This window comes from Eleutherodactylus coqui, chromosome 3 (assembly GCF_035609145.1).
Source record: "Eleutherodactylus coqui strain aEleCoq1 chromosome 3, aEleCoq1.hap1, whole genome shotgun sequence".
NCBI lineage: Eukaryota > Metazoa > Chordata > Amphibia > Anura > Eleutherodactylidae > Eleutherodactylus > Eleutherodactylus coqui.
In genome coordinates, this window is record NC_089839.1 from 125200362 (window position 1) to 125214496 (window position 14135).

The 14135-nt window shown below is 45.3% G+C and overlaps 1 protein-coding gene across 3 annotated transcripts in view; it reads right to left on the reverse strand.

Annotated features, from left to right (window-relative positions):
- Positions 1-14135, reverse strand: part of CNKSR3 (CNKSR family member 3) — a 225828-nt gene that overhangs the window by 115073 nt on the left and 96620 nt on the right. For 2 of the 3 annotated variants that reach the window (XM_066596055.1, XM_066596054.1), the window contains exons 3-4: positions 10954-11156; positions 6505-6592 (exon numbers count right to left, since the gene is read on the reverse strand). In XM_066596055.1, coding sequence (XP_066452152.1) covers positions 6505-6592; positions 10954-11156 — 291 coding nt within the window. The remainder of the gene's footprint in view (positions 1-6504; positions 6593-10953; positions 11157-14135) is intronic. The other variant, XM_066596056.1, reaches the window with a different exon arrangement.

The following is a 14135-nucleotide window of genomic DNA, read 5'->3' on the forward strand; positions in this document are numbered from 1 at the left end:
ACAGGTTTGCGAGACTGACGTAGAGTCGCGATAACCATGGAGGACAGACCTGGTCTTAGTAGCGTCTGTTCTTCAATATCCACACTGCCAGGTTCAGTCTCTCTAAATTGGGGCACAACAATGGGCCCTGCGCTAGAAGGTTCTTCCTGGTTGGAAGGCGGATTGGCTCCGTGATGTTGAGTCTTAGGAGTACTGGGAACCATGCCCTTTTTTTCTAATATGGGGCGATTAGGATCAGTGTGATATTGCTTTGCTGGACCATCTGTAAAACTCTCGGGATCAGGGGTATACGCCAGACTGAAGTCCTAACTCTGAGAAAAGGCATCTAGCCCCTCGGCCCTGTCCCTCGGATCTAGGGAAAAGTAGACGGGGCATTTTGAATTTTTGCTGTTCGCGAACAGGTCGACCTGTGGATTGCCCCAGGTGTCTGTAATAAGATGAAATTCCTCTTGATTCAGGGACCATTCCTCGGGGTCTAGGCATCTTCGACTGAGAAAGTCGGCTGTCAGGTTCTGGGACCCTTTGAGGTGGACCGCCGTCAGGGACTGTTCCATAGTCTCGGCCCATCGGAAGATCCGGGCTGTTAATTTTAGCAGGTGGAAGTTTCTGGTGCCTCCCTGGTGGCGAATAAGTGAAACGGCGGTCATATTATCAGAGAAGATTTTAACATGTTTCTTCTTTAGGATATCCTGAGCGCTGTGGAGTGCCTCCCAGATGGCCCTAAGTTCTCTGAAATTTGAGGTCTGGCTACGCAACGCCGGACCCCATTCGCCCTGGAGCAGCCGCTGCCCCACTTGCGCTCCCCAGCCAGACTGGCTTGCGTCGGTGACTACAGACATGAAGGGCTCTGCCACCCATGGGGACTCTGCTTCTAGATTGTCTGTTGACCGCCACCAGCAGAGGGACCGTGAGACCGATGATGACATGGGCATCCTGATGTCCAGGGAGGTTGTTGCCCTGTCCCAGTTGCCCAGGATGGCTCTCTGGAGCGTTCTTGAGTGTGCCTGGGCCCAAGGAATAATACCGATACAAGAGGTCATGAGGCCCAGGAGCCTCATTGCGTCCCTAATTGTTACTTGTTTCGTCTGGCCGCATCTCTGTGCTGCCAGTCTAAGGCTTTCCTGTCTGGGTGGAGGCAAGGATAAGGCTTGCGACACCGAGTCTATCCGCACCCCCGGGAAGGTCTTGCGTGTCTCGGGGGAAAGACTAGATTTAGGGAAGTTAACTCTCCACCCCAGTCTCTGAAATAGGGAGATGACTCGGCTGGTATTCTCTTTGAGGATCTTTGGCGAGGGTGCTATTACTAGGAAATCGTCCAGGTAGGGGTTGATGTTTATGCCCGCTACATGGAGATGCGCCACCATCTCTGCCACTATTTTGGAGAATATTCTGGGTGTCGTTGAAATGCCGAAAGGTAGGCACTGGAATTGAAAATGGCGTACACTGCTGCCTATCCTGATGGCAAAAGGCAGGTATTTGTGATGTTCCGGCAGGATTGGGACATGGTAGTACGCGTCCTTTAGATCGACGGTACTCATAAAGTCCCCTCTTTCGATTAAAGCTACTGCTGACCTGACGGTTTCCATTTTAAACCTTTTATAGGAAATGAATTTGTTCAGGCCCTTCAGATTAAGGATCATCCGGAAGCTGACGTTTGGTTTTTGATCAGGAAGAGAGGTGAGTAGAATCCCAAGCCCTGCTCTACCGCGGGAACCCGGACTACCGCCCCCATTTGTAGCAGCTTGGAAATTTCGATTTTAAAAATATCCTGCAGAGCAGGGGATTGCGTGGGGGTGACTCTGAAGTTATTAGGGGGCCGGGTGAAGAATTCTATTCTGTACCCCTGGGATATGAGCTGCAGGACCCACGGGTTATCTGTGATCTCCTGCCATTCCTGGGAAAATTTTTGTAGCCTACCCCCCACCTGGTACTCCTCTATGGGGGTAGGGGTTGTTTCTATCTTACCCCTGCCTCCTTTGGGGTAGAACCAGCACCCCAGCTTTCCTTTGCCCCGGTATGGCCTGAAGGATGGCTGTAGTCTGTGGGGAAGTCCGGTCCTCGCCTGGTCCGGAAAGCTGTGGGTTTTATCAGTAGCCTTCTTAAGGATCTCCTCCAAGTCTGCACCAAAGATGTGTTGGCCATGAAAAGGAATGTTACACAGCCTTCCTTTGGATGCTGTATCTGTCTTCCACGTTTTCAGCCAGACTGCCCTCCTGGCCATGTTGGACAATGCGGCGCTCCTGGCCGCCAGCCTCATAGATTCGGCAGATGCGTCTGCCAGGAAACCTGTTGCCGATCTCAGCAGGGGTATGCACTCCTGTAATGCCTCTCTAGGGGCCCTCTCTTTGATCTGGTCATCCAGCTCGCCTAGCCAGAGGAACATTGACCTTGCCACCGAAGTCGCTGCAATGTTGGACTCCAGCGTTGTTTGCCAGGCCCGTTTCACCAAGGCGTCTACCCTGTTATGCATAGGGTCCTTGAGGTGAGAGGAATCTTCAAACGGGAGGGCTGTCTTTTTGGCCATTCTGGCCACCTGTGCGTCCACTTTGGGAACATCCTCATAGACGCTCACATCTTCCTCTGCAAAACGGAGCGTCTCCTTATACTCGCGGGGTAGGTAGAGGTACTTGTCCGCGCAGGCCCATTCATCCGCGATCACCTTTTTAAGGGTATCATTTACTGGAAAGACTGTGCGGTTCCTTGGTCTGAGCCCCCCCGAACATGTCGTCCTGCACGGACCTTGGCTCGACCACATCCTCGACCTTCATAGTCTCCCTGACTGCTTTGATTAGGTCGTCCAGATCCCCTGATGAGAAGTAGTATTTTTTATTCTCATCCTTAGCGTCAGGGGGACGGTCGAATAGTTCACAGTCTGAAAGATCGCCCAGAGATTGCTCAGATTCTGAGCTGGTTAGTGGTATGTGGCTAGACCTCTTGGCGGCCCTTCATTCCCGCTGGGCTGGGGGGAGACTGGAGATCGATGCCCGGACCTCCTCCCTAACCAGGGATCTTATGTCTTCCCTGAATGCAGACTGTTCGTCCGTAAGGATCTTGGGGATATCAATCAGGGCATAGCGGCTTTTTATACGCCTCGTCCAATTTTTTAAGACACAGGGCGCATTTTCTGTGTCTTTTCTTAGGGTCCTGTTTAGACCGCGTGGATTCCCTGTCCTGCAAGATACATGCATGCACATAAGGGAAAAGACCCCCATACATCGCTATACTCCTGAGCATATCACCCCTGCAATAAGTCACACTCACGGTTTGCAGGGCTTCCACTTCTGATTCCTTGGTAGTCATGACGCCAGATAGCCGCAGACTGAATCGGTACGCCAGGATAATCCTTCACTGAAGGTGTCCTGTCAGTGGAAAGCTTGCTGGGGGGTTCCATTTTTAAATCTCCCGCTGTTTCCGGGTCTGGTGACGGCGTCTGACGTCACTGGCTCCACCCCCCGATGTTGCGCGCAGCTGCGCCGCCATGCCTGATGGAGAGAGGCTCCTGAGCCTATGGCCCGCCGCTCTCCCCGGCTGAAAACGCTGCACGGAAGCCCGTGAAAAAGGCAGGAGGGGACTCAGGGACCTCTGGTTCCGCCGCTCCGATGCGCTGCGGTAGTGATCCCCCGGACGGTCAGACCTGTGGCCCGCCGTACTCCCGGACCGCGCTGACTCTCCAGAAGGGAGGTGAGAGGGGAAGCAGCCCTGTGGACCGTCAGCCCCGCTGTCAGCCTGTTTTCCTGGATGGAAGGTGAGAGGGGAAGCAGCCCTGTGGACCGTCAATCCCGGCTGTCATCCTTGTGGCTCCCTGGAGGGAGCTCCTCTTGCATGTCCCTGTAGGGACAGAAAGCACTGGAGAATGGGAGGCGCCTTTTGAAGTCTCTTGTTTCCTGTCCCTACAAGGTCAAGGTGCAACCTCCAGGTATGCCGTCAGGATGACGCCGGGGAAAATTTTAAATGACCAGATAACCCCTTTTAACCCTTTCCAATCCACTATCTGATGTCTAAAGACATTATGATTTAAGGCTGTACAGCTCCGATGTTGGAAGACGTCCGTCGGGGTTCTGTTACTGTATATTGCCAGCCTCTCTGCTATAACAGCAGAAAAGGGCTAAGGGTGTTCGCCGCCAGGCAGTTCTTTCATTTTCGGCATTGTGTACTAGCCCCTTTTGGCTGCATGAACCTAGTTTTGAATGAGTCTATGTAAGCAGGAGGTCAAAACCTGAGCATACATGATCTCTGCTTCACCTGTTAGGTCTATAAAATCCCTAGTATCTAGAAACACTGCTCCTTTCCCTTTAAATGTAGGGCTACAAGGTTAAAAGGGCCTTTGTTTCATAGTTCTTGCATTCACAAGCTAGATGATGCCGCTGGTTTATTTTCAACTAACAAATAGGGTTGACAACTGAGCGGTGTAGCATGCGTCCATAGAACATCACTAGAAAAACAACACAATCACAACTGGCAATGTCACACAGACAGACAGTATTAGTTTGTCCATACAGCTTCAATAGCTGCCACCAGCTATGTCTCCCAACTCCAAAAACCACATGAACGTTTGGCTCCACTGATCATTCCTGCGGTTTTCATGGGAAGAGTGAAGAAAGAGGCAGCCAGGCTGGTCTAGCGCCAGTTTACCTCCAGATGATCAGCAAAGGATTGGGATTAGAAATTCAACGTGCCTAGAAGTTTTTACCTCCAACATTGTTTTTCGGGAAAAAGCCGACAAGCCCCCATACACATACGAGAGTCAGACGACTGTTGTGTAGTGTGTGTGGGGCCTTTAGCAGGTTAGTTACAAGTGAAACCAACAGCTCTGACTACCGTCCAGCTAGTAGTTCAATGTTTGATTGTATAGGTAAACAGTCAGGTTTCCTTAGATCCAGCTCACTTGCTACATAACAACTGCAAACAGAATGAAGCTGGCAATCTAATGAGAGACACTAGTTTGTGCCGCCAATGGGTGAGTCGGATACTGTAAACCATCTAGATTGTCACCCACAATCCCATATATTGGCAGGTATAAAGAAGATATTATCTTGGATATTGAGTAATAACGCAGTAGATTCAGCTATAGAAGACATACACAATCTCTGTGTATTTGTATTTTGCTATATTTCAGCATCAATCACTTTTGCAATCAGCCGTATAAGGCTGATTTAGACAACAATTCTCGCTCACAAAATTCTCAAAGCAGTCTTTTGAGCGATAATCATTGTGTCTAACTGCACTAACATTGTGCAGTTTTCGTTAACCAGTCGCTGATCGTTCTCTTTCAGTATGCTAAAAGAGAACGATCAGCCTTATCAGGAGTTCACAGCGGGATACAGCTGATACTATTTTTTTAGCTGTATCCCGCTCCGTGAACACAGCCGGGGTATGAAGAACACAGCGGTCCAGCTGTGTTCTGCATACCCCGTACGGAGCGCACAGCTGTATACCAGCCAAGCGCTCCGTGAAAAGCCAGGGTATGAAGAACATAGCGGCCCAGCTGTGTTCTGCATAACCCACTCGGAGCACTCAGCTGTATAATAGCTGAGCGCTCCGAGCAGAGAACCGCTGAATGCAGAGGACCAGCGTGGTCTTCTGCATACCCCACTCGGAGCGCAAAGTGATCGCTCAACGTTTGAGCGATCACCTTGCCCTGTAAATGCACACAACGATTATCGCTCAAAAGACATATTTTGAGCGATAATCGTTGTGTCTAAACCAAGCTTTACACAAGTATTCTAGAGACTTGCTAAGCAAATGGGTGACAATTATTCATGAATTTTAAAGTTAGTCTGCAAAATTGTCAGTGATCTAGTAAGCAAATCTGGTTGAATTTTGACAGAATCCATACATATACAGATGTCATACATATGGCCTCATTTACGAAAACTATCTAAAATAAAAACTAGCAGCCAATACCAACCAGAGGTCAGCTTTCATTTCTCAAACTGCTCTGGTAAAATGAAAACTGCACTGCGATTAGTTGCTATGAGCAAAACAAATACAGTTTTTCTTTTAAACATTTTTTTTTTTTAATATAAATTTGCCCTGATATGTTCCGAATAGGTTTATAGTACTCTGGTGCACGGAACTGCATAAGGATACAGAAACCAACGATTGGCTGAAAAATCTCTCAATTGAGCAATTTTGACCAATAGTTGGCCAGTGTAAGAGCGAGACCCGGCAAGGTACTGAGTGAGAAATTGCTCATTAGTTGCTAATAGCTTTGTCGCAGCTCATTGAAATGAAGCAACTTCTTGCTTCATCTATGAATGACTGCCTGTTCACAGCGAATGGAGGCGGCGGGACAGTAGAGATCTCCAGCACACTCTGCCTACATTCACTGACTATCGCTCCTGCGTCAAAGCACAGGAACAGCAGTCGTTGGGACGACTGTCAGGCACGGAATATAAAAGTACCCTGAAACGAACTTCATTCTTCACTACATGGGTGAAAGTGTGATTAGATTTCAAGAGATAAATTCAATCTAATTCTAGATCATAAAAAGATCTAATTGACCTGTTGAACGGTGGTTGTCAAGTCCAAGCAAAGCTGAATGATTTTGTTCTTTGTTGAAGAGAAGTCAGTGATCCCAGTAAATGGTGTCCTGTAACCAAACAAAAAAAATCCTGTTTGAACAAAGACCGCCTAAAACTCTTTGAAAAACACATGCTGGTGAGATAAACATGCAGTACGGAGAGAATGTGGGTCAGCAGGCCGGCGAACGTTTTCCTCTGTTGAGCAGAACATTTTCCTCTCACAGAAGCCCCCGGAGGTAACTTTAAAAGCACAGAAATAAAAGTACTGAAGACAGCGAGCCCAGTTCTACATTCCTCAACTGCATCATAGTCTGTCTTTTATCAAAATGCCACTGGAAGTATAAATTAGGTTTCTGTTCAATGACACGCGAAGTGCAAGTTTGAGGATCTATTCTACTTTTGTCATCTCCTGTTACGGGAACAAATGAGAGAAGAAAAAAAAAAAGTTGTTGCAAAATCTCAAGACTTCACTGGTGAGGAGTATGAAATGATAGAGATCAGACAGACGCTGACCTGTAAAACATCATAAACACAGGAAACGGCGATCAAAAGATATTACCGTAAAGATAACATTTCACTTAAAGATCCCTTTAAACAGCTTTTCGAACTGCCAACCAATAACTGGTTTATAAATCTGCAGAATGCTTCTCAAGCAGATTAGGATGGAAGCTGAAGAGAGTGCCTTAATAAAGAGACCATGCCTATCCTTTTTATTTTACAACTCAACAATGAAACTACATTTCTGTGACTTCCGGCGATGAGACGTTCCTGGACATTTGCACTGGATGTTTTACCAGTAGTTGGCCATCATATGTGTATCCCATCATCCACAGTCCTGTTCTTCTATGGTCCTTATTTCCTGGTGAAATCGTTCACACTGTTCATCACTTACATCAGCAAGACAATCTTGACATCAATCCAGAATGACTGCGGTTCTGCAATCTGTTGCTTATGTGTTCAGGAACAGAAGTGAGTGTATTCTTCACAAGTTCACCGGAGTTAGCGGCCTTATAGCTCCCAAGGAAATGCTTTCGAACCATACAACACAACGACCACGTACGCGCCTCAGCGTTGTCCACTGAATCTTGGGAATGCTGGTCTTTCATGAGTTCCCGGATTTGTGGTCCATCGAATTTACACACTTTTAGCTTCTCCAAGCTCATTGCAGGAAATGTTCTACATTTGTAGCTGAAGCACATTCCATTTCTCTTCAATGTCTTTACACATTGTTTCATCAACCCAAGTTTGATGTGCAGTGGTGGCGATACATACCATGTGTACTAATAGTAAGCAAATGTGGGTGGGAAAATAAAGTAAATAACAGATAATGACATCAGGAATATCTCAGACTAGAGCTCCTAGAACTAAATGGATGGCATTTTCGGAATCTGCAACACAAAAATACCCATAATAAGATCTAAAATTCCTGGAAGCATGAAAATAAAAATGATCGGGGGAATCTGAACGATATCCATGCAAATGCTACCAGCGACTATATGACAAACGATAATTTGTTCAGTTTCAGCAGACACAAAAATCAAACAACGATTGTCCTGTGTAAACAGGCAGTTGTCCATCTATGAACCACAACCGGTTAATAAGGGTGCCTGTCCATGGATGTGATTTCAGCGGTGGTAAATCGCCGGCGAATCACGCCCTCTGAAGCTTTGCATAGTGTTGCTATGGAAAGCGCCGGCCCCGTGTCCACGAGCGGAGAATCATTGTGATTCTCCGCAGTCAGCCTATCTGGGCCGGCGGAGATTCGTCTGCCGGCTCCTGCTCCCGGGCGGCGGCATCTCCGCCGTGGGATACCGCAACACCCGTGGACAGGTGGCCTAACTGTGAATTGAGGCGTGTGGCTGGCCGGAGCAAAATCCAGCCCGCTCAGCCTCCATTAATTGAGCAATCATCATGTGTAAAAGCATAAGAACAATTATCACTGGGACAACTCTTGGGCGCTCTTGTGCCTGACACAAGTAAAAGGACCCTTGCCAGAAAAAGTCAGCTAGATGCTTCTAGGTTTCAGCTTCTTGCCTGATAAAGGCCTCCATGTGTGCCATGGCTTAGCAGAATGCACTACATAAGTAATGTAGTGTACTGTCCTAGCGATCAAACAATCACATACTCAAGTGCCCTTCAAGGGCTAAAAAATAGTGTAAGAAAAAAGTTCAATAGAGTTTAATTAATAGAAAAGAAAACCACTAAAAAAAATACACACTCCCCACATTTTAACCCCTTAGTGATCAAGCTTTTTTTTTTTGCTTCTATTCCATTTTCGGTTTTTCCCCACCCCTTTAAAAATATCGTAACTCCTCTATTTATCCATCGGCGTAGCTGTATGAGGTCTTTTTTTTTTTGTGGGACGAGTTGTGTTTTTCAATGGTGCCATTGAATATACCATATGTACTGAAAATTGTTTTAAAAATTTTAAGTGGAGCGAAATGGAAAAAAAACGACATTCCGACGTATTTCTGTGCGTCTTATTTCTACGGTGCACAAACTGCAACTAAAATGACATAATAACTTTTTTTTATGGGTTAGTATGATTACTATAAAACCAAACTTGTATATATTATTTTTTCATTTAAGATATTTTTTTTTCAAATTATTTTCTGTCTCCATCTTCCACGCACAATAACGTTTTTATTTTTCTGTCGACGTAGTTGTGCAAGGGCTCATTTTGTGCGGTACGGCCTGTAGTTTCCGTTGCTACTTCGAATACCTATGACTTTTTGATCGCTTTTTATTAGATTTTTTTCTTGGCAACAGGGTGACCAAAAAAAGTGCATTTCTGGCGTTATTTATTTATTTATTTTCCGGACGACGTTCACCATGCACTGTAAATAATGCAATACTTTGATAGATTGGTCTTTTATGGACGCAGCGATACAAAGTATGTATTTTTGTTATATTATTTAGATTTTTTTATTGTAAATATGGCAAAAAGGTTTTTTTTTTTTTCAAATAATTCTTAAAACTTTATTGTTCTTACTTTTACATTTTCTTTTACTCCCTAGAGGGGACCATAACATGCTATGCTTTGATCGCTCCTGCAGTATGATGTAATGCCATAGCATTACATTATACTGCAATCTGACAGGCAGACTATCAAGTCATGCCACGGGGATGGCTTGATAGGCATTCTGCCATGATAGCCCTGGGGCCTCATAGAAGGGCCCCGGCTGCCATGACAGCAGCATGGCTCTCCCGATCTCATCGTGGGTTGGCCACATGGGACCCCCGAACATAGTTCTGGGGATTTAAATGCCGCTCACAGATTTGACAGCAGCATTCAAATTGTTAACAGCCCATATCGGCCACGTGGCTTGTCGGGGCTGCTGCCTGCGGGTGTCGGCTGTAAGAAACAGCTGACACTCGCGATGCATGGAGGGAGACAGCATGATCTCCCTCCATACACGTCCTGCAACGGACGTAAAAACATGATAGGGTGGTCACTAAGGGGTTAAAAAAAAACCAAAACAACAACAACAGATAATAGATATCACTGCAACCCAGACAGTGCAAATATTTTGTTGTTTATCTTGCATGATGAACGCCGTAAAAGTATAAAAAAGTAATGCCAGAATTGTTATTTTTTTGGTTCACCTTCCCAAAAAAAGCAATCCAAAAGTTACATGTACATCAAAATGGTACCAAGGAAAATTACAACTCTTCCCACAAAAAATAAAACTTCACAGAGTTTCATTGCCAGGAAGATAAAAATGATATGAGTCTAAGGCCTCCCTTACAAGGTGTTTTTTTAATGCCGTGTTTACTGCAGATTCAGCCCGGTTTCAGCAGCGCTGGCAAGCGTTATGCCAGCATTTTAGCTGCATTTTCAGCACAGCTGAAAACCCAGCCAAGGATGCTTAAAAATAAAAAATCAGCACTCACCTTGCAGATGCCGTTGGGGTCTCCGCCGCTGTTTTTGGACCTTAGGGACGGCTGCCGGGCACTTGTCAAGCCGGCAAAGCATCTATTGCCAGTGATGGGGATTGAATTCCCCGCCTCCCAGCAAGAGATTGGCAGCTACTCAGCCAATCACAGCCAGCGCTGCATGCACCAATCACAGCCATTCAATCCAGTCACTAACAATAGATGCTTCGCCGGCTTGACAAGTGCCCTTCAGCCGGCCCGAAGCTCCAGAAACAGCACCGAGGACAACATTATCTGTACCCCACAGTGTTGCCATTAAAATATACAAATTATCCCCCCCCCCCCCCCCCACAAAAAAAAATAAAAAATACAAGCCCCCATACGGCTATGTGACCAAATAATAGCTCTTGCAATGCGATGATGAAAATCACTTGACCCTTAACGGTTTAAAGCATTTGTCATTGTTCCCTCCTTCCAAAGATTTCTCCCTCCATGTAAAAGGACCCTAATATTTAAGACACAAAAATGCATATTATTAGGCATTAAGACTTACCTGTCCAGCCATGCTAAGAGGGCCTTGGCGGAGCCTATCAGTTCTACCACCGATGTAAGGAACTCATTGGGAGGTTTACATGAAGTAGTTCCGTCATAACATGTACTCTTCCTCCTGTTGCTAATATAATTTTGAAGGTTGTTGGAAGCTGATCTGAGTTTTAGCACCAAAGTTTTCATGTTGTCAGTTTCTAGACCATAATTCTAAAAACAACAAAAGTTTAGGTTAAATTAAACAAACTACTATTATTCTAGAACCCAATCAGCAGTCGGCTTAAGCTCATTACTAATAATAATAACGCAGACAAATGTAAAACACATAGGAAAGGGAATTCTAAAGAAGGAAGACATTACACTTCCAAATGTAGACATTATTGAATCCATGAATGATGGTGAGATCTACAAGTATTCAGGATTCCAGCAAACTTACAGAACATGCACAAATAAAACAATTATAAAAAGCTACCAACAACAGATGAAACTCCATTGTAAGAGCTACAACTACATACGTCATCCCGGTGCTCACCGATTCCTTTGGAGTTGTTCTTCCGACACACAGAACTAGAACATAACAAAGCATAAACGGCGCCATCTGCAGTATAAGATAAAGAGACCAATTCTCCCTTGGAGGACGGACGAGACTTGTCCACATAAACTTACACTACAAACAGATGCTGCTAGATTTCTTCTACAGAAAATAAGAGACATCACCGCTACATAAATCAATAATTTAAACAGACAGAAACAACACAGCACTAAACCGACATACTGTAATCTAGACATTACGCAACACATTAACACCATGAAGCCATCGTGGGCCACGAAGGAGCTCCATAGCTCCAACTGCCGGCTGGTTTGGGGTAACCTTTTTGGAGAAACAGAGAGGTTCATGATTGCCATACAGGATCAAGTCCTAAACACAAAACTTTACAGAAAACACATCCTAAAGGACGCCACATTTACAGTTGACACGTCTGGAAAATACCACATGGTGCCAGGAACACTACAAAACATCATCTCCAGCTGCTCTTGTACAGACAGTACACAGACATTATCAAATAGCCAGTCTAAAGGCTGGTTTACACGGGGCGATGATCGCTCAAACAACAGTTTGAGTGACAGCCTTGCATAAAAATTAATTGGTATTTAAGTAGCTACTCAGCTACTTAAATACCGATTAGGAATGCAAAGAAAGCCTTCCCTGAACACAGCTAATAGCCCGAGGCTATTATCTGCGCTCAGATCCTTTGTTCTCAACGGGGGAAACAATGCTATCAGCACTCCCCGTGGAGAACTTCTGATAAAAGTGAGCGACGATTTTTATGTTGGACTGAATTTAACGATCGGCGCACATTTACACTCACAGATTATCACTAAAACGATCACCGATTTTTTAGCGATAATCGGCTGGTGTAAATGGGCCTTAACCCCTTGAGTGGCACGCCCGGAAAATTTCCGGGACGAGCTCCACTGCTCATAGCGACATAGCCCGGAAGATTTCCGGACTATGTATCGCTATGGGAGCTGCAGAGCACAATTCCACAAGCTGTGACAGTGTGCTCTGCCTGCACAGACCCACAGAGAACAAAGCAAGGGCTTTGAAAAACCAGCAGAAGATATTGCCGATATGCCGGCAACCTCCTGGTTTGTTTACAGGTTGCCATAGAGACCATCGGCTTGTCAGAAGCAAGCTGATGGTCTCTGTGGCAGGGAGAGCTCTGGTTGTTAGCTGTCAAAGGACAGCTAGGTACCAGCTCTTACAGCAGAGATCAGAGAAAACCTCCGATCTCTGCTGTGTTAACCCTTTACATGCTGCAGTCTATGTGACTGCAGCATGTAAAGGGCTGTCACTGCAGCATGTAAAGGGCTGTCACCATCGGACCCCCGGAATGTGATTAGGGGTCCTGATGGGTCCCTGTGGAAGTCCCCTAAAGGGACAAAAAAAAAAAAAAGTTAAAAAATTAAAAAATTATAAAAACACTTGTCTCCCTTTACTTTGTAAAAAAATCAAAAATACAATCACACATGTGGTATCCATGTGTCGTAATGACCCAGAGAAGGAAGTTAATGCATTATTTAACCCCTTAATGACATGGCCCCTTTTTTTCTTTTTTCCCCATTTCTTTTTTTCCTCCCCCTGTTTAAAAAATCACAACTTGTCCCACAAAAAACAAGCCCTCATATGGCTGTGTCAATGGAAAAATGAAAAAGTTATGGCTCTTGAGACGCAACTGCAAAATTAGTTGAAATTCAATGATTAGACCATTTTAAAAAACCTGCCCTGGTGGGCACGACAGGGTGGTAGGAAACCCGCCACTCAAGGGGTTAATCTATAGAGATCACCAACTATCAGACCCTCATATCTCATACTACAAATACACCCCACATTGTACTAGAACAGAGCTGTAATCACAATCACCCACAACAGACCGAACATCACACAAACCTAACAGAACTACATCATCCATCATAGACATCGCCGTCCCGTACACTCCTAACACGTACAACACACTGAACTGGCGCTAGAGACCGCATAGGGAACTTGTTCTGCCACGCATCCTCTCTACCACAAGGGTTGGATCACATATATAAAACACAAAAGTCTATAGCCTTTGCATCAAAACAAAAACATATTCCCGTTACTGTAGAAAATCCAAATTTGCCTGTGGATATGAGGCCTTAGTTCTTTGCATTGCTTTGGTCGCTCTGCTTAAACAGTTGTTCGCCTCAGCACTTGGTACCAGTATAAGAGTTATACATTTAATGCATAATAATAATAATAAGAAGAAAATATCTTAAAAGGTGTGTCTGGTTGGGGGACACAATTTTGTCTTGGGACTGGAGGGTTATATTACCTGCAGACGATCTACTCAGCTATCTATTCATTCCACCATTTCTAGGTGACATTTTCAGGTGGCTTTTAACTACCTAATTACATATAGTGCATTAGAAGTGTTAGGACTACCAGTGCACTATACCTGCTCTATCATAATATAGTTAGAAAATGGCAGTAGTCATCTTCGCTGCCCAAAAACAGCATCCAAACTGGCGCTGAAGATAAATTACAGGCAATATATCCCCTCCAGTCTCAGAACAGAATTTTTTGGTCCAGGTGAACAATGCGACCAGTTGACAAGCGGGCATTTATGCATCTCTTGAATGATTACACACGCCGGTGATGAG